The sequence below is a fragment of the Debaryomyces fabryi genome (genome assembly GCF_001447935.2).
Source record: "Debaryomyces fabryi strain CBS 789 chromosome Unknown contig00018, whole genome shotgun sequence".
Lineage (NCBI taxonomy): Eukaryota > Fungi > Ascomycota > Pichiomycetes > Serinales > Debaryomycetaceae > Debaryomyces > Debaryomyces fabryi.
In genome coordinates, this window is record NW_015385444.1 from 69,894 (window position 1) to 88,461 (window position 18,568).

The window sequence follows — 18,568 nt, forward strand, 5'->3', positions numbered from 1 at the left end:
CCAGTCATAATAAAAAAAGGGCTGCAAATCAAATTTCTGGCGCAGAATCCTAGGGTTTGGTACTTCTAGCTGAGTGTAATGTGTACTGCTCTATTCATTTTTCTTAGAATCAGTTACTGGCTTTCTGTTTAAAAGTCCCTGTCCTATTTTAAAGAAAATCAATAACACACCTGCAATAAAGACCAAATTTGTAACGTGATTAATTTTATTAATCAGTGTATTACCACGAGGTATATTAATATTCAACTGATTTTCAGGAGACAGAAGATGATAGAAGACAGTATTATCGGTAAAGAACCTTTCATAGTTTCCTCCAAATTCTAATCTGTTATTAAAAGGGCTACTTTCTAACAAATATGAGTCTTTCACGTCACACCCATAAAATATCAATGGATCATTGATGTTAGCTTCCCTTGTGCTACTTTCATTGCTTGGCAATTGATATCTCGAGTGTAGCGGTAAGCTTATCTGTTGATGATTTTCAATTTCCATTAATATCTCAGAACCCCATTCACTGATTTTATACTCCGGTAATTCTAAATCCGTATTTCCAAAGTTAACGTAAGATGTAAACTCTTTAGGTAATTGGTATTTGTCAACAAATACTGATTTATTCAAATCTAGGTAGTAGTATAGTTTACATTGAATCAAATCATCGTCCCTTGGCTCTTGAGAATTAATTTTTGTAATTAAGAATGGGTGCATTCCATTCTCTTCCACTTGTGAAGTATAGGTCCCTATTGACTGTCTTTGTCTCTTTTTGACATGGAAAAGCGTTTTTTGTAAATACTCTTCGTTTTTTTCATTGTCGCCATTGAATATAGCTCGCAACCCCGATAACACGATATCATCTTCAGTACTAATGTCCTTTTCAATGAGGAATAGTCCTATTTCTTTATTAATTTTTTGCTTCTTAGTAATGGTAGCATTAGCAAGACTTTTCCCATTTAGTTTAAGTATAACCCTTTCCCCATCATACACGTATTCGACATTCGGCAGCGCCTCTAAATTTACATTGAACTCGTGTTCAGTTAAGTCTTTAACATACCCAATAAATTTGTCCGAATCAATACTAGGAGCATGATAGAACAAGGTATCCAATGAATTAATCCACCCATCTCTTGGAATATCAAATAATTTGCTCATTATTTCATTCAATTCATCAAAAAATTCTTCTCGATTAAATCCTCCATCTTCAACTTTAGGTTTGCAATAGATATTAAGCCCAGGATGATATTTGTTAAAGAGGATCAGTTGGCTATGAAATTGATTTAACTGTATTCTGAGCTTATCAATGTGCTTAAATTTTGGTGGTTGAAGAATAAACTTGTCTTCACAATGATAGTCAATTGACGATAATTGTAAATGCGACGAATCAACCGCTTCAATGACTCCATCGTTGGATTCGCCTGGATTAAATATCGTAGTTCTCTGTCTAATCATTGGGTTCGCTTATATGATGAAGCAGAAATAAGTAATCTGTATTTTCATATCTATTCAAAAAGTTCATACAGGTCGGAAGTTGAGTTAACAATAGATCAAAACCAGAGATTTACGAAATTGATATCATAACTAAGAAAACTATCTCTAAATGACGACAATAACTAACTAATGGTATGTATTGTATATAAATGAAATTATTTAATGTTCTATGTGGTTTTCCAAATTTTAGAAGAATAATGTTTGGCGAATGCCAAAGGATCATTGATTTTCCCATTCTTAGGAATTTCTAATTGGGACGCAAATGAAGATATAGGCAAAACCAATACATCACTAACAAGCTTTGGGATTGTCAAATCATGGAATTCTTGCCATGTGATCTTTTGATAAATTGAACTTTGTATATAGTTATTGAAATAGTTCATGATCACATCGGTCCAAATTCCACTACCAGTCCACTTTAATATTTTCAATGTCTTCTGATTGGAACTACCGGTCAATTTCAAGTCATTAGGGATTTCTTCTTCTTTCAATTTCAATTTTAATGTTTTCTCGGTAATCTGGCTTATAATCTCTCTCAAAATAGGATGTCCTGGTTTAGCTTGCATTATGAATTGACCGAATTGCAATCTACGTGCCAACTCTTGTCTCCACTTATTCAGATTCGAATCTGTTTCAACACTGATAATCATTCCAAGTTCCAGAGGTGCCACATTTTCTGGAATCCAATTAGGAACTGGTTGCAATGGATATGTATCAATGTCCGCGTACACTCCACCCTTGGCGAAGAGAATTAAATAACGGAAAAAGTCCATTCTTAAAATGATTTCTGGCATTAATTCATACGCCTTAATGACCTCTGGAACCGAACTGTATAAATGCTTAATCACAGTATGAGCAGTATCATCATTAAAAATTTCATGAACGAAGCCAGGATTTTTGTAGGCCCACTGCTGTTCTCCTTCCTTGTATTTCGTGCCAAAATTCTCATCATTTAAGCCATGTTTCCAGGTTTGCCATATATATGCTGGAAATCTCGTGTCTGGTTCATATGGATATAAGAATATCAATTTATCTCTTAATGAAAGATTAGGGTTTTGATTTTTCAACACTCTAATCTGATTAACAAGGTTTTCGTTCATTTTTTCCAAATGGATTAATCTCTCATCTTGCTTAGCAATCAACTTCTTGTTAAGCTTCTCCAACTTACTCAAAAACTCGTCTTGGGTCTTTTCATTCTCGTTATAAATCAATTTAGAGATCCCTAGAATATTTTCATTGGGTATGTTTTGAAGCACTTTCAGGAAATTCTCACTCGATTTAGGTAAAGTTAATAACTTTGTGAGTATTAATAGTATGACTATTACTATTATACTTATCACAATAGGTCTTTTACGCTTATTAAAATTCATGACTTACAAAGTACTATTAGCTGTTCTTTTGTTTTGAAGTTCCAAAAAAATTCTCATAATGCGAGATCAAAAAAGTATAGAAAACGCCATACTTGACATCGCTCATCAAGAAGAAGCGTGAATCAATACTAGAGAAATGGTTGAACTATATGGAGGTGCTGTCACTACAACTTTACCCGTTGGTATAGTCGATGTCTCAGATATGAGACAAGTACCTGATAATCAAGAGGTATTTATAATAGAAGAAGGAGACAAGGATATATCAATAATATTTGATTTATTAGAGCAAGTAGATGCCCAAGATATCAATACAGCATTGAAGATGCATATTGATGATATGTTAGAAACCAACCAATTTACTATGATCGAAGAAATTGCTCTGAAATTCTTAGATACTAAAATACATACATGTTATGTGAATTCCAATAATTCAATTCATTTAATAAGCTTAATAAGATTAAGCAAAGTTGAAACCGATATAGTTATTTCGATGCATGTTGCTTCATCAGACATAAATTTTGTAAAGGATAAGTATTATGGTGTATTCAAAGCTGCTGGACAAAATTATAATATAAAGAACTGGGACTTGTTTAATTAAATGAAATTTTCACTCTGTTACAATCACAACATATATTGTATATAGGGGTTGAATAAACTACATTAATGTCGTATTATTACATGTGTGGATTCTTTCATGGATCAATCATAGCCATAAAACTTATATCCAAAACATCGCAAAATAAACACTGCTTGAAATAATAAATTTGCAGGGCATACCTGCCAGAAAGCCTTTTGGGAATCTGAATCATGGTTCCAAGGCTTTCATCCTATATTTTTCAAACTAAATTTTATCAACTACAATGCACAATTGATCAAAATCTATCATTTATTAAATCATTGTGTATGGTGCATGCGCTCAATTAGACCACAACGCATTATATGAGTCGCCGTACCTTCTCATACTATTAGAGTTATTATCTTACTACTAACCCATTTGAATTAATATCATTATTTTACAGGCTGGTTTGGTTGGATAATATAGTGCCAAACAAATCTACCTTATATTTTGACAATAGCTTCGTCCCTATAATTGCATTCAACATGGTATTTATTGAAATATACTCTTCGGTAGCAATATAGTACCCGTACTCGATTGAATTAACTGCAACTGTTCTAAGAACATGTAAGATGCAAAAAAGTAATATCGAAAGAAGTATCGATATGATTGTGTTTAATACAATGGTTTCTTCTTTTGATAAGACGGGAATTGGTGTTGAATAAACGTAAAATTGGTATGCTGCTTTAAGCCTATTGGTGATCATCTGTATCTAATTAACCATAAATCAATCATGCCAGTAAAGAGGTTGCATGAGAGGGTTCTCGGTATATATATTACAAGTCCGCCGTTTATCCCGCACTCATATGCGAGAAAAAAATCGGTACTTTCGGCATTTATTCCTTATATCTGGCATGAGAAATGCATTGTGATCATCAAAAGATCTGTTATGGAACATCTGGATCGGGATGTAGCTTATTATGAGAGATGCGTGATTTATTTGTTATGAAAAATTCCCAAGAATTTGTGATGCTCCTGTAATTGCATTTTCGAATTTGCTATTAGCGTATGCTAGAATCAAGGTATAAGCTTCTTACAACCGTATTACGAGAAGCTTATTCCTTTGTAAATCTCGTATTTACGTCTTCTGGTATCTATCTTTTCTTTAGTGTATAATAAAAATTTTCTGTGATTTATTGATCAGACTTTATACTCTATGAATATGGCAAATGCAAACAAGATTTACTAGGTCTTTACAAGAAGAAACTGTCTCTGGAACTTCACATGGAGCATGTGAATGAAAAGGCCAGAATATTCCAGTTTGTAATATTCTTGAAGTCTTGCTGCAAAAGCAATACGTACAATACGGCAAACTAACAAGATAGCTTAGAGATAATCGTAGCTATCTTCTCTTCTATAATAGTGTTATTAATAGTATTCTTAAATTTCTTTAAGTAGCTGACAATGCGAGACACCTTTAGATCTAAGTTTGGGATATAAAAACTCAAAATAATATTATTATATCCAATTAAATGGTCGACTATTTCGGAAGTTGGATTGATCAATTGAATTTTCTGCTCTGTATTATTTAGTAGATCAATGCTGTTCAGCAGAAGATCCTTATCATTTTCAATTATATTGATTATATATCCCATAGCAAACAAGGATGCGTTTGTTATGTTGTCATCCATTTTATTATTAATTATATTGTCATAATTATGGTTGATGAGCTTAAGCAAGGGCTCTATATGCGATTTGAAGTATTGGTTTCCGTTAGTACTCACTAGCACTAAAGTTTTCATTATGGACATTTCATTAGCTTCAACCTTGAATTTCTCTATATTATAAATAGCTTTGTTTATATTCTCCTCGATTTCATGGATATTGTACAATGGATACCTTTGATAATAATTTTCAAAATATTTCATGTTTGGTTGGTCCGAGGATTTGATAATTTCAAATATCTTGCCATTGTATATTCTATCTTGCTCAACTAATAATTCTGTAATATCTGACTTGCTTGTGTGCTCTATGAAATGAATTAAATTATCCCTCGTTACATTCAGAATATTCAAAATGGGTATTTCAAAAGAAAAGGATCCAAACAATAGTTCGATGACATGGTTATCTACTTGATCTATAACCTTATTATTAGGTATTTGACTGAGGAACCAAATAAGATTCTGCTGGATCAAGTATATTATTAGCTCTCTCCCATTCCCCGGTGGTAAATTACTTACCTTAGATAAAAGTTTATTTAGCCGTCTTGTAATTTGAGTACAATTTCTTATTAAGAATTCCTTATGGAAGTTGCTTAAATCAATCAATGAATTTATTAGTATTTGGTTACTGTTTTCCATTTCTTCACCTCCATTGAAAATAAGTCCTTCCAATAAATATTCAAGCTCTTCTTTATCGGAATTCTTCTTACCTAAATTTCGTAAATCGTTTATATTAACAGTGTCTTCACATGAATCTTGATAATCATAATAATTACTGATCATTTCTTTATTTAATATTTGATGTTCTTCTGACGGTTCGCCCTCTTCTTGTTCTAATAAATAGCTTCTCTGTTCACCATAGGTCTTGTGCTTCAGAGAAATACTGCTCAATCTGGACTTAAGCGTAACAGGCTTCGCTATAGCTTCTACCTCTTGGTTTAAAGACTTATATATACCGTCTAAATCAATACTATTGATTACCAGTCCGATTTCTTCGTGTTTCTCTTGTTTCATCTCATTTCTTTCTGGAAAAGCTTCCAATTTTTCATGTCTCAAATCAGAGCTTTCTATATTTTCAAACAAATCATCCCATGCGTTTTTCTCATTTGGTGTAGACTTTGGAGTCTTCCCAGGCGACGAGCCATAACTTCTAGGCGTTGTAACCGCTTTTTTTGGAGATGAAGACGGCAGAATTAGTTCTAATATTTTCTTTTGCGGTTGTGCTTTCTTTCTTGGAGATCCTAGATGCAAATCATTTCCCGTGTTGGGACTGTTCATGAGCGAGTCGATTACCTTTGAATATCGTTTCGGAGACTTGGTTAAATGATCTTCCACTAACGCGTCATCTATCTTTTTAGGTGACTTCCTGGGTGATTTCCTAGGCGACCTCCTAACCCTTTTATCTATACTAGCAGAAGGTAGCAATTCACCTTCCATAGGCCTTTTTATTGTAGTTTCCTGCATCAATTGTGATAGCCTGCTTCCACTCTCTGGGGTCTCTATAGTGTTTTCTTCTTCATCACTCGAGAATATCAGCACCTCCAGGGGAAATTTAACCCACTTCCTTTTTTTATTGGTCTTCCCATATACGACCATTCCACAATGCTAGGTATGATTCTGTTGCAGATCCTAGTCTTAGATGTTCTCTGATCAACCTATCAAAATACTCACGTGATCAACGCTGTTATTGTTGATTCAAAATTTAAAGATATCAACACTTTGTCAACTAACGAAATAATATAGACATTTCCAGCACAATAACTATGTCATTAGAAAAAAAGATTCGGAATTTCTTGCAAGGTCCAAGAAAGGGGGAAACTTTTGAATTAAAGAATGGATTGGTTTCCCAATACAGGGGTGAGCGAAAGGATGCTATTCAACGTGTAATCCAAGCCATGACAGTTGGTAAAGATGTTTCAGCATTATTTCCTGACGTGTTAAAAAACATAGCAACATACGACTTAGAGCAGAAGAAATTGGTCTATTTGTACCTTATGAATTACGCAAAGACCCACCCTGAGTTATGTATATTAGCTGTGAATACATTTGTTCAGGACACGGAAGATCCAAATCCCTTAATCAGAGCATTAGCTATACGTACTATGGGATGCATTAGAGTGGCCAAGATGGTTGATTATATGGAAATTCCGTTACTGAGGACATTAAAGGATGATAATCCATATGTGAGAAAGACTGCGGCTATATGTGTAGCGAAACTCTTTGACTTGAATTCGGAAATGTGTATTGAATTTGGCTTTTTAAATGAGTTGACCAAGTTGATCAAAGATCCCAATCCAATGGTTGTCGCTAATGCCTTGAATGCATTATTCGAAATAAAAGATATGAATACCGATCCAGATTTAGAAATCATCGAAGTTAACAAGGGAATGGTTAGTAATTTGTTGATGTGCTTGAATGAATGCACGGAATGGGGTAGAATAACTATATTAACAACCTTGAATGATTATAAATCGGAGTCATCAGATGAGGCAAATCATATTATTGAAAGAATTATACCACAATTACAACATGTCAATCCTTCAGTCGTATTATCCTCGATCAAGGCGATTATCAACCAATTGGACTCGATTTCAGTAACTGCTCAAAGGGCTTCGATTTTGAAAAAGTTGTCTGCTCCTTTGGTATCATTAGTTTCGTCCTCAATCCCTGAAGCGCAATATGTTGGTTTGAAAAACATTAGGATTATCTTAGAAAAATATCCACAGATTTTATCTAAAGAGCTTCGTGTATTCTTCATTAAGTATTCTGACCCATTATACTTAAAATTAGAGAAGTTGGAAATTATGGTGAGATTAGCCAACGATAGTAACAGTACTTTATTATTAGGAGAATTAAAAGAATACGCCATGGAATTTGAAAGTTCTTTGGTGGCAAAAGCAATCAGATCAATTGGAACAGTTGCAATTAAGTTGGCAGGCTGTGTTATCAAATCTGTTAACTTGATATGTAACTTGATTGACCAAAGAGGAGGAGAACTAATTATCAATGAATCAATTATTGTTTTGACAAATATCTTGAGACGTTATCCAGGTAAAAATGATTTGATTACCTTAATTGTTCCAATCATTTCAAATCACACATCAGAATTAAACAAGAGCGAAGCGTTATCGGGGTACATCTGGTTATTAGGTGAATATCCAAAATATTTTTCACAATTGAAACAAAATTTACTGGATTTAATCGAGGGGTTTTTAGACTATGAATCTTTGTTACAACTAAATATTTTGACGACGATTGTTAAAATTAACTTGTCAATTGAAAACCAGACGTATTCTAATTATTTGCAAAAGGTTTTAGAAATGGCTACTAAAGACTGTGAGAATGCAGATGTTCGTGACAAAGCATACTTATACTGGCGTTTGTTGTCATCTTCATCAAAGGAATCTCAAAAACAGATCGTTTTAACTAAATTACCACCAATTAAAACTACTATTGCCTCATTCAACCCAGTTGTCTTAGAGGCTTTGGTGAAGGAATTATCCACTCTAGCATCGGTGTATCACAAACCTTCATTTACTTTTATTGATCCTAACTTGTATACACCTTTAACTACTGACCCAGCATCAAGCAGAAGATCTAAATCGCTGAATAAAGGTGAAAATATTGAAGATTTGACTAATTTAGCGAAGCAAGAAATTATCAATAATTCTAAGAATGAAAACTTACTTGATTTTGATGATGATGATACTGATGTTAAACCTGATAACAGTTCTAGTAATGGCTCCTCGTCATTACTTGATGAACTAAATGATTTGTTTTCAGCGCCTGCTATGCCTTCGCAAACACAATCCTCACAGCCAATACATTCTTCAACAAATGATATACTAGACCTATTCAAGACGCCAGCGCCACAAGGCACTCAACAAAATCAAAACTTGGCACAGGGAATTGATAATTTAAGTATCAATAATAATTCTTCGTCATCTAGTAATCAAAATAAGGTAAACAATGATCTTTTAGATCTCTTTTAATGCTACAGTCCTATATAATCATTTTGTTCATTATTTATACATAGGTAATATATAAATATATATCTATACGTTTTGGTCCAAGAGCCTTTGTATTATGCTATTTTTGATACTCTCTTTGTCCTCTGCTGAGTCTTCTTCGCTCTTAACATCCTCCTGATCGTCATGGTAGTTGGCATCAACTAGTTTCAAGATTTTAGCTTTAATATCCTCGCTAGTTTTATCAATTTCGTTAATTTCATTTCGCTTCATGTCAATTTGTTTTCTTAGTAGCATTATTAAACTCTCTCTGGATTGATGGGGTCTGTATGTATTTAATATATGATTAATGTTTATTAGAATTAATTTCAAATCTTCAATTTTATAATGAAACTGTTGAGGGTCAATGGACACCACCCCGATCAATTCCAAAAAGTTTAATAATAATGAATCCATTAGCTTGTGTAATTCGACAATCTTAGTGTTTGAAGTAATCAATTCATCGTCATCTTTGTATAGTTGGGTCCATCCCAGTTCTTTTAAACCCGGTAATTTATCTTCAAATGACCACAAATTACCAAATCCTCTATAATGGTCTGAATCAGGTTGTTTGGGTGGCACTAAAAATTTCAACTCACCCGGTGGTTTATTATCTTCGTATTCGTTTGCCTGTTCTAGATCCGTCTTATCTAGTTGCATATCATCTTGGCCTTTATTCTTCCATGTTTCTAATTTACTTAAGTTTTCGTCTGTAAAATATTTAAAGTAAGGGGGTGGTGGTGGATACAAAGAAGATATTATATCTTCATTAGTACTAGTCATATCTTTATGATCGATTTCAATAAGAAGCTGGTATATAAAACTTCCATACCTCTTTATTTATTGTTAGTAAGAATCGCACTTCAAAAATTCGCTACCTCTTTGGTTAAATCTAACTATTAATTCCTATCCTTTTTTATAATCTTCATACAAATATAACCTAAGCATGAGTGACGATCATATGGAAATTGATAGTCGTAAGTAATTATTGGAATATATACAGTTAAAAACAAAATACTAACAATTTTCAATAAATAGATCTTGAAAATGAACAACAAATTGATTCGAAATCAAAATCTTCAAAGCAGAAATTTGAAGTAAAGAAATGGACCGCTGTTGCCTTCTGGTCTTGGGGTATGTATAATATAAAACACTGGTATCATAGATATTTATTTATATTTCGAACTCATATTAACTAAATTTAGATATAATTGTGGAGACTTGTGCAATTTGCAGAAATCATTTAATGGAACCATGTATAGAGTGTCAACCGAACACATTGAATAATTCAAATGAAGAGTGTATTGCAGCTTGGGGAATGTGCAACCATGCTTTCCATATGCATTGTATCGCTAGGTGGTTGAAATCTAGAAATGTATGTCCATTAGATAACAGGGAATGGAGTTATCAAAAATTTGGTAATTAGCCAATTGCTTTTATATTGTATACTATCTAATTATGAATCGATTTCACTATAAATTTATTCTTGCTTGTAGCTATTGACCTATTTACTGTTCGCTCCAGTATCTCCAACATCTTTGAAATGATCCTAAAACCTCCAATGTTAAGCAATTACTCGTTAAATCATTAATACTGTCTGATACGTTTTCATCATCTATGCTTCCAATTAACTCTACAAAGAAGACATATTGCCATTGCTTTAAATGTGAAGGTCTAGAGTTAATTGAAGTTAAATTAATGTTATACCTTCTGAATGTGTCCAACACCGCACATAATGCCCCAGGATCATCATGATCCAAGGTAAAAATGATCGAGGTGACGTATGTCTCTGGATGTGAAGAACCCTCTGGTGGTGTGTGCGATTTAATTTCATCATATCCTAACACCAAAAACCTTGTAGTATTGTTGGATGAATTTTCGACATTTTCAAAGAGTATTGGTAGTTTGTATAAATCTGCACTAATCTTAGACGATATGCATGCACTAGTACCTGACTTATCATTATACACAATTTCTGCTGCCTTAGAGGTTGAATCGGCATCTAGTCTTGTAATCTTTTTGGTAATATGCTTTGCTAAAAATTTGGTTACTTGGCCCCATACTTGAGGATGTGAATATATCGTAGTTATGTCATCTAAGGACTTAGCATTGGACAAAAAGTTATGATGAATTGATACAAATTGTTCGCCAACAATTCTAAACTTCGGAACTATATGTTGGTGCTCTTGGATATTTTCGTCCTGGCTTGACGGTACGAACCAATCTCTAAGTAAATCATAAGTATATACGACTTGTCCATTAGTTGAGTTCTCAAACGGGACTACTGCATAATCAACTTCTTTTGAATCAAGTACTTCAAAACAGTCAGATATGGCTGCTTGAGAATATATTTCAACGTCTGACTCAGTGCCAAACTGTTGGATTAATGCCTTAACTGTTAGTTCGATCCTAAAGATTATTAATCTGATTAATCTTACTTACTTGATGGGTATAAGTACCTTCTGGGCCTAGGAATGCTACTTTCAATGTCATTATGACCCTATCACTTATTATAATTGGTGATATCTGATTAGATCTATTCATTTCCGAAGAAAAATTAAATACGACTCATAGTGCGGAATACCAAGAAACTACATCTTTCCAAGTAGGAATGGTGGGCATAATACTGATATATTATAAGCAAATTACATAGTTAATACATCATGATTATAGTCATTCATTAGTGAGCCTATACTTGTGAATATATACATATTTTTGACTACGACTCTAGCGTACAGTCTGATGAAGATGAACTAAAGGAATTCCTTAGCCTTTCTTCTGAAAGCATTACAATCTCTTAACCATTGCTTATAATCCTTCAACGAATAGATTCTTTCCCCGTAATAATCTGGAACTGGATTAGAAAAAGATTGCGAAGATGGATCTACCCTATGTTGTCTGATTTTTTGCAAGAAAATCTGGTCTTTTATTTTGAATTGGTTCATGGCCGCTTTGTTCTTCAAGCTGAATAAAGCAGTACCGATAAATGGGCCAAACAAGTATCCTACACCGCCTCCTAAGATAACAGCACCACCCATCACCATAAATGGATCTAATCCCATGATAGGCTTATCGACTTGTATTTCGATGTTTCCTAAGTATGTCAATGTTATGAATGCACCTCCCAAACTGGTAAACACTGACGAAGCCACATTAAGTCTATTATTCTGCTTTTTCAAGTTTAAGTACTCGACCCAATTCAACGACGATCCTCCAGTTGAATTAAAGCGGACCGATCTACCAATCGTTTTAATCAGCCTGTTGTAAATTCCAATATTCCTGAGCATAAGCATATTCTATATTAATTCCCTCTTTATACAAATATTGAACGAATTATTCAATATTAACCTATTTGATGGAACATAGTATGATCCTCTTTGCTCAGGATTTTTCATTGGGGTGGTTTTGTGTCATTATCGTCACCGAACACAAAAACGCGGAAAATTTGGTGAGGATTAATTAAAACTCAACCAAATCGAAACACTACATGTTTTTAGATCCAATCAATTAGATAGTTCGGCAATCTAAAGGCTATTTATTAAGTGGATTGCGCATATTGTTACAGGTGTATATAATAAACGCAAATTCAAACCATATCCCTAAGAGAATATATTAGTTCCTTCTTTTCTTTGCCAGTTATTGACCAGTAAAAGAAGCCGCCGACATGAGTGAAGGGCCAATATTAACGAACGGAAACATTATAAATAATGGTAATGGAATTGGTGGTGATATATCTACATCACATCAGCCCGTTTCGGTGTCGTTTCCTGAGACCAGAGACCAGTTAAGCACATTATTGCATAAGTATCAACAGTTGATGAAAACATCAAATGAAGCGAAGGAAAAGCACGACAATTTTGTCAGGTACCTTGAAAATAAGGAAAATGGCGTAGGCGACTTTAAAGGTCCGTCTAATGACGTGAGGCCTGTGTTCAAGGATCCCACTGAAGAAGAAAGGTTAGCAATTGAGAATGTTTTTTACAAGATTAGTGAGCAATACCAGCAGTTTGTAAAGAACGAAGAAGCGTTTTACGACTCTATAAAAGAACACAAATCTGAAGAATCTTTGGATTTAGAGTTGTTGGAGAAACAAATTGCAGGATTGCAATTCTTGTCGAAGGATTTGGACTTGCCAGAATCGTTGCAAGAGGATTACGAATCAGTGATAAATTCGGAAAGCGAGTCTGCTCGTAATAACGATACAGACAGGTTTATTGAAGCGTTTTTAAACTCCAAGTCAAACTTGAATGATTTCATGAAAAGGGCTGAATCTTTGGGCATCAAAGTTCCGCAACCCCTTGGCTCTATAAATCCAATGCATGCGCCTGTTGGTAATTATTATACCGAGCAAATGATCTCATCGAAGATATCAAATCGTATAAGGGAGCTTGAGAATTTGCCTGCGAACTTGGGTACTTTCAGAACTAATTCCTTAGAAAAACAGACCAATTACGATGATTTGAAAATAAAGGCCTTAATTGAGTTAAAGTCATTGCAACTTTTGGCAAAGCAAAAACAATTAAAGAAAAACTTGATTATTAGCCAAGCCACAAATTCACATTATGATAATCCAGATTTAAATAAAGTTCCATTGACATTACAAGCAAGAAGATCCATATATATCAGACCAAAAATCATTCAACCAAATCCACATTTGCTTGCTTCCCAATTAGAAGAAAAACGCAAATTGGAAGCTAATAGAATAAAGCACGCATTACACGTTGAAAAGGTTCAACAGATCTTGATTAACTCTGAGGAGTTTGTCAATAAGAAACTCAACCGCTTGAATAAAATTTCTTCCATTTCTAGAGCTATTAATCTGTTCCATTCAAACACAGAAAAGGATGAATCAAAGAAATTGGAAAAAACGGCTAAGCAACGTTTGCAAGCTTTGAAAGCAAATGATGAAGAGGCTTATATTAAATTATTGGATCAAACAAAGGATCACAGAATCACGCATTTGTTAAAGCAAACCAACACATTCTTGGACTCTTTAGCGCAAGCAGTTAAGGTTCAACAAGTTGAACAAGGGGCGGACGTCCCAGGAGAGAAGCGTGTTGAAGATGAAGTGGTTCCAGAGAAAGAAGATAATGTAGAGGAGTTACGAGAAAAGATTGATTACTATCAAGTTGCGCACAGAGTTAAAGAGGAGATTAAGCAACAGCCATCTATTCTTGTGGGAGGCACCTTGAAGGAATATCAAATAAAGGGTTTAGAATGGATGGTATCATTATACAACAATAAATTAAATGGTATTCTTGCAGATGAGATGGGTTTAGGTAAGACTATCCAATCTATATCTTTGATAACCTATTTAATTGAGAAGAAGCATGAAGATAAGTTTTTGGTTATTGTTCCATTGTCAACAATTACAAATTGGACTATGGAATTCGAAAAATGGGCTCCTTCTGTAGAAGTTATTATTTACAAGGGATCTCAACAACAACGTAAGTCCATGCAAGCGGAAGTCAGGTCTGGTCAATTTCAAGTTATTTTGACTACATATGAATACATTATAAGAGAAAGACCCTTGTTGTCTAAATTTTATTATTCTCATATGATTATTGATGAAGGTCACAGAATGAAGAATGCAACTTCTAAATTATCTATAACTTTGAAGAATTATTATAAAACAAAAAATAGATTAATTTTGACTGGTACACCGTTGCAAAATAATTTACCTGAATTGTGGGCATTATTAAATTTTGTTTTACCAAAAATTTTTAACTCTGTTAAATCTTTCGATGAATGGTTTAATACGCCCTTTGCTAATACTGGCTCGCAAGAAAAAATTGAATTAACTGAAGAAGAATCTTTGTTGGTCATTAGAAGATTGCATAAGGTTTTAAGACCATTCTTGTTGAGAAGATTGAAAAAAGATGTTGAGAAAGATTTACCTGACAAGGTTGAAAAAGTTCTTAAATGTAACTTGTCTGGCTTGCAATATGTCTTGTATCAACAAATGTTAAAACATAATGCTTTGTTTGTTGGTGTTGATGTAGGAGGAGCCAAATCTGGTATTAAAGGTTTAAACAATAAGATTATGCAATTGAGAAAGATTTGTAATCACCCTTTCGTTTTTGAAGAAGTTGAAACTGTGTTAAACTCCACTCGTTTGACTAATGATTTAATTTGGAGAGTTAGTGGTAAGTTTGAATTACTTGATAGGGTTTTACCTAAATTTAAAGCTTCGGGCCATAGAGTATTAATTTTCTTCCAAATGACCCAAGTTATGAATATTATGGAAGACTTCTTAAGATGGCGTGATATGAAGTATTTAAGACTTGATGGTGCTACAAAAGCCGAAGATAGACAGGATATGTTGAAGCTGTTCAATGCTCCTAATTCAGAGTATTTCTGTTTCCTCTTGTCCACTAGGGCTGGTGGTTTAGGTTTGAACTTACAAACAGCAGACACCGTTATTATCTTCGATACAGATTGGAATCCACATCAGGATTTACAAGCTCAAGATAGAGCGCATCGTATTGGTCAAAAGAATGAGGTCCGTATATTGAGATTGATTACCAATGATTCTGTCGAAGAAGTCATTTTGGAAAGAGCGCATCAGAAATTAGAGATTGATGGTAAAGTTATTCAAGCAGGTAAGTTCGATAATAAATCGACTGCGGAGGAGCAAGAAGCTTTCTTAAAAAGATTGTTAGAAGCTGAAGCTAGTAAGAATGAAGAAGAAAATGATTCTCTAGATGATGAAGAGTTGAATGAAGTGTTGGCTCGTTCAGAAGAAGAGAAGGTATTGTTTGCTCAAATTGATAGCGAAAGAATGATCAGTGAAAAGCTTGCATCTAGACAAGGTGGCCCTAAAACAAGATTAATAGAAGAAGGAGAGCTACCAACTGTTTTCACTCAGGATGTGTCACACCATTTCGAGAAAGATACTAAAGAATTAAGTCGTATGAGAGACAAGAAAAAGGTTAAGTATGACGATGGTTTAACCGAAGAACAATGGTTGATGGCTATGGACAATGATGACGATACGGTCGAAGATGCAATTAGACGTAAGGAGGCTAGAGTTGCAAGAAGAAGAAAGAATAGAGCAGGATCTGCTGCAATAAGTGATGAAGAAGATGATGATGATATAGCGGATGGTGACCTTGACGAGGAGGACTCAAGACCAAGAAAGAGATCACGTCGTTCTACCACGCCACAAGCCAATGGCTACACAGACAATGATGATGATATTTCAGAATTGGAAAGAGGCGATAATCCAAGTGAGTTAGTCGAAAAATGTACAAGCGTACTCGACGATCTTTGCGAATTAACTGCAGAATCTGATGGCCACAATATTTCGGAAATTTTCATGACATTGCCTTCAAGAAAATTATATCCAGATTACTACCAGATAATCAAACAACCAACATCAATTAATCAAATCAAGAAAAACGTAAAACAAGAGAAATTCGAGTCTTACGAATCGTTTATGGATAACTTGCAATTGATGTGTACAAATGCAAAGACATACAATGAAGAAGGTTCTTGGGTTTACGAAGACGCTACAACCGTTGAAAATTTCCTTAGGACTAAAATTTGAATGTAATATAGTTTAACCTCTAATTTATTAATAGTTTCTTAAAATTATAATTAAAAAGTACTACCTATTGTGTAAGGATCGCATAACATATAATTGTCTTATTGTTACAAGGGCCAATCATAGAAACTCCATTCAGTATTAGCAAAGTTCAGTAGCGCGAATTACATGCACGTCTAGGTTGCAAGTTGCACTCTTATAGAGCTCCGAATAACTGTCACAGCTTATAAGGCCCTTCTACAATGAGTAATATATTTAGAAACTTGAGGTCTGTAGAAAGTATGTATTTGTAATATAACGAAAAACTGAAGCTTTTGAGGCGTGTTATTGGCAAACAAAGTAATTTTTAGTGTGGGCGATATTTCCGGGTGATGATATTAATAATGACACCCATTCTAGGTCATAGCTTCCGTGCGTGGAACATGGCATATAAATTCATAAAGTTCTCCACTATCAGGGATAGAATTTTAATCGAATTTTAATAACTAATTGAATTACGTCAATTGATATTTCATATCTAAATATTTAATCAAACTAGGCTTAATCTATCAAAATGTCCACTGCTGCATTTAAAAGACAAAGCGTTCCACTTTCAAGAGTCTTCCAGAGTTATGGAAAGAATACGACCCAATCCAAATACGGAGCTTACCTTATGGCTGCATTGATTGGGTCTGGTATTTTGGCTACTTCTTATTTCAACAATAATGGAAATGGCAAAACACCATCAAACAATTACAAGAAATTATTAGCTGGTTCTGGTATTGTTAATACTGCAGCCCTTCCAAGGGTAAGTCGATCAAGGACTATCAAGACCTTTATAATGAAATAGCCGAGAAAGTCAGAGATCAAGATGATGCAGATGATGGGGCTGGTCGTTACGGGTTACTTACTCGTCTCGCATGGCATACAAGTGGTACTTACGATAAAAAGGATAATACCGGGGGGTCATATGGTGGTACCATGATCTACAAACCTGAATTGACCGATGGTGAAAACTCAGGATTGAACCATGGAAGAGACTTCTTGAAAGAGTTCAAAGATAAGTATCCTTGGTTGAGTTATGGTGATTTATGGACCTTAGGTGGAGTCGTTGCTGTCCAAGAGTGTGGAGGTCCAAAGATTAAATGGAGACCTGGTCGTCAAGATATAAGTGACAAGGAAAGAGTTCCAGAAAATGGTAGATTACCAGATGCTTCGAGGGATGCTGATTATGTCAAAGGTATCTTTGGAAGAATGGGCTTCAATGAACGTGAAACTGTGTGTTTAATTGGTGCACATTGCTTAGGTAAATGTCACAAGGAAAACACAAACTACGACGGACCTTGGGGACCTTCCTTCAACATGTTTACGAATGACTTCTTTGTCAGATTATTGCAAAACTGGCACGTCAAAAAATGGGATGGTAAAAAACAATATGAAGACGATGAAACTAACTCCTTTATGATGTTACCAACCGATATGGCCTTGAAAGAAGATTCTAACTTCCTCAAGTACGTCAAAATGTATGCCGAAGACGAAAAGTTATTCTTCACTGACTTTGCCAAAAATTTCAGTACTTTACTTGAGTTGGGTGTTACATTCCCTGATTCTATTAAGCCAACTGAATTCAAAACATTAGATGAACAAGACAAATAAGTTATATGTAATTTCTAAGTCTCTATCAATAATATAGTACATTTACTTAATCAATAATTGTCTACTAAAGCCCTATTGTAACTCTCTCCGCGTATTTTTGGGTACGAAGTGTGTATATTTCAACCCGTTGAAATTTTGAGAATTCGCAAAAAACTTTCAGTCAATATTCGTAAATACACGACCTGAAAATTTTTCAGATTCCTCGTAAGACGACTGGACTTTCCAATGGAGTATATATATTTCACTGAAAA

The 18,568-nt window shown here is 34.3% G+C and overlaps 11 protein-coding genes across 11 annotated transcripts; 5 read left to right on the plus strand and 6 right to left on the minus strand.

The window, feature by feature from the left end:
- Positions 1 to 90: 90 nt before the first annotated feature.
- AC631_01372 (uncharacterized protein) lies at positions 91 to 1,443 on the minus strand (the record flags this gene model as incomplete). The annotated part of the gene is made up of 1 exon (XM_015610202.1): positions 91 to 1,443. The coding sequence occupies one exon, from the start codon at positions 1,441 to 1,443 to the stop codon at positions 91 to 93; it is 1,353 nt and encodes a 450-aa protein (XP_015468994.1).
- Positions 1,444 to 1,649: 206 nt separating this feature from the next.
- HOC1 (alpha-1,6-mannosyltransferase) lies at positions 1,650 to 2,852 on the minus strand (the record flags this gene model as incomplete). The annotated part of the gene is made up of 1 exon (XM_015610203.1): positions 1,650 to 2,852. One exon carries the CDS (start codon positions 2,850 to 2,852, stop codon positions 1,650 to 1,652), a length of 1,203 nt encoding a protein of 400 aa, XP_015468995.1.
- A 136-nt stretch (positions 2,853 to 2,988) lies between these two features.
- Positions 2,989 to 3,450, plus strand: AC631_01374 (Ran GTPase-binding protein; the record flags this gene model as incomplete). Its single annotated transcript, XM_015610204.1, has 1 exon — positions 2,989 to 3,450. The coding sequence occupies one exon, from the start codon at positions 2,989 to 2,991 to the stop codon at positions 3,448 to 3,450; it is 462 nt and encodes a 153-aa protein (XP_015468996.1).
- Positions 3,451 to 4,781: 1,331 nt separating this feature from the next.
- Positions 4,782 to 6,725, minus strand: AC631_01375 (uncharacterized protein; the record flags this gene model as incomplete). Its single annotated transcript, XM_015610205.1, has 1 exon — positions 4,782 to 6,725. One exon carries the CDS (start codon positions 6,723 to 6,725, stop codon positions 4,782 to 4,784), a length of 1,944 nt encoding a protein of 647 aa, XP_015468997.1.
- Positions 6,726 to 6,892: 167 nt separating this feature from the next.
- On the plus strand, positions 6,893 to 9,121 carry APL2 (Apl2p; the record flags this gene model as incomplete). The annotated part of the gene is made up of 1 exon (XM_015610206.1): positions 6,893 to 9,121. One exon carries the CDS (start codon positions 6,893 to 6,895, stop codon positions 9,119 to 9,121), a length of 2,229 nt encoding a protein of 742 aa, XP_015468998.1.
- Positions 9,122 to 9,184: 63 nt separating this feature from the next.
- On the minus strand, positions 9,185 to 9,919 carry MED7 (mediator complex subunit; the record flags this gene model as incomplete). The annotated part of the gene is made up of 1 exon (XM_015610207.1): positions 9,185 to 9,919. The coding sequence occupies one exon, from the start codon at positions 9,917 to 9,919 to the stop codon at positions 9,185 to 9,187; it is 735 nt and encodes a 244-aa protein (XP_015468999.1).
- A 725-nt stretch (positions 9,920 to 10,644) lies between these two features.
- PHA2 (prephenate dehydratase) lies at positions 10,645 to 11,629 on the minus strand (the record flags this gene model as incomplete). The annotated part of the gene is made up of 2 exons (XM_015610208.1): positions 10,645 to 11,526; positions 11,579 to 11,629. 2 exons carry the CDS (start codon positions 11,627 to 11,629, stop codon positions 10,645 to 10,647), a joined length of 933 nt encoding a protein of 310 aa, XP_015469000.1.
- Positions 11,630 to 11,889: 260 nt separating this feature from the next.
- PAM17 (Pam17p) lies at positions 11,890 to 12,429 on the minus strand (the record flags this gene model as incomplete). Its single annotated transcript, XM_015610209.1, has 1 exon — positions 11,890 to 12,429. One exon carries the CDS (start codon positions 12,427 to 12,429, stop codon positions 11,890 to 11,892), a length of 540 nt encoding a protein of 179 aa, XP_015469001.1.
- A 371-nt stretch (positions 12,430 to 12,800) lies between these two features.
- Positions 12,801 to 16,685, plus strand: AC631_01380 (RSC chromatin remodeling complex ATPase subunit; the record flags this gene model as incomplete). Its single annotated transcript, XM_015610210.1, has 1 exon — positions 12,801 to 16,685. One exon carries the CDS (start codon positions 12,801 to 12,803, stop codon positions 16,683 to 16,685), a length of 3,885 nt encoding a protein of 1,294 aa, XP_015469002.1.
- Positions 16,686 to 17,235: 550 nt separating this feature from the next.
- On the plus strand, positions 17,236 to 17,511 carry AC631_01381 (uncharacterized protein; the record flags this gene model as incomplete). Its single annotated transcript, XM_015610211.1, has 1 exon — positions 17,236 to 17,511. One exon carries the CDS (start codon positions 17,236 to 17,238, stop codon positions 17,509 to 17,511), a length of 276 nt encoding a protein of 91 aa, XP_015469003.1.
- Positions 17,512 to 17,642: 131 nt separating this feature from the next.
- Positions 17,643 to 18,317, plus strand: CCP1 (cytochrome-c peroxidase; the record flags this gene model as incomplete). Its single annotated transcript, XM_015610212.1, has 1 exon — positions 17,643 to 18,317. One exon carries the CDS (start codon positions 17,643 to 17,645, stop codon positions 18,315 to 18,317), a length of 675 nt encoding a protein of 224 aa, XP_015469004.1.
- Between the last annotated feature and the right edge of the window lie 251 nt (positions 18,318 to 18,568).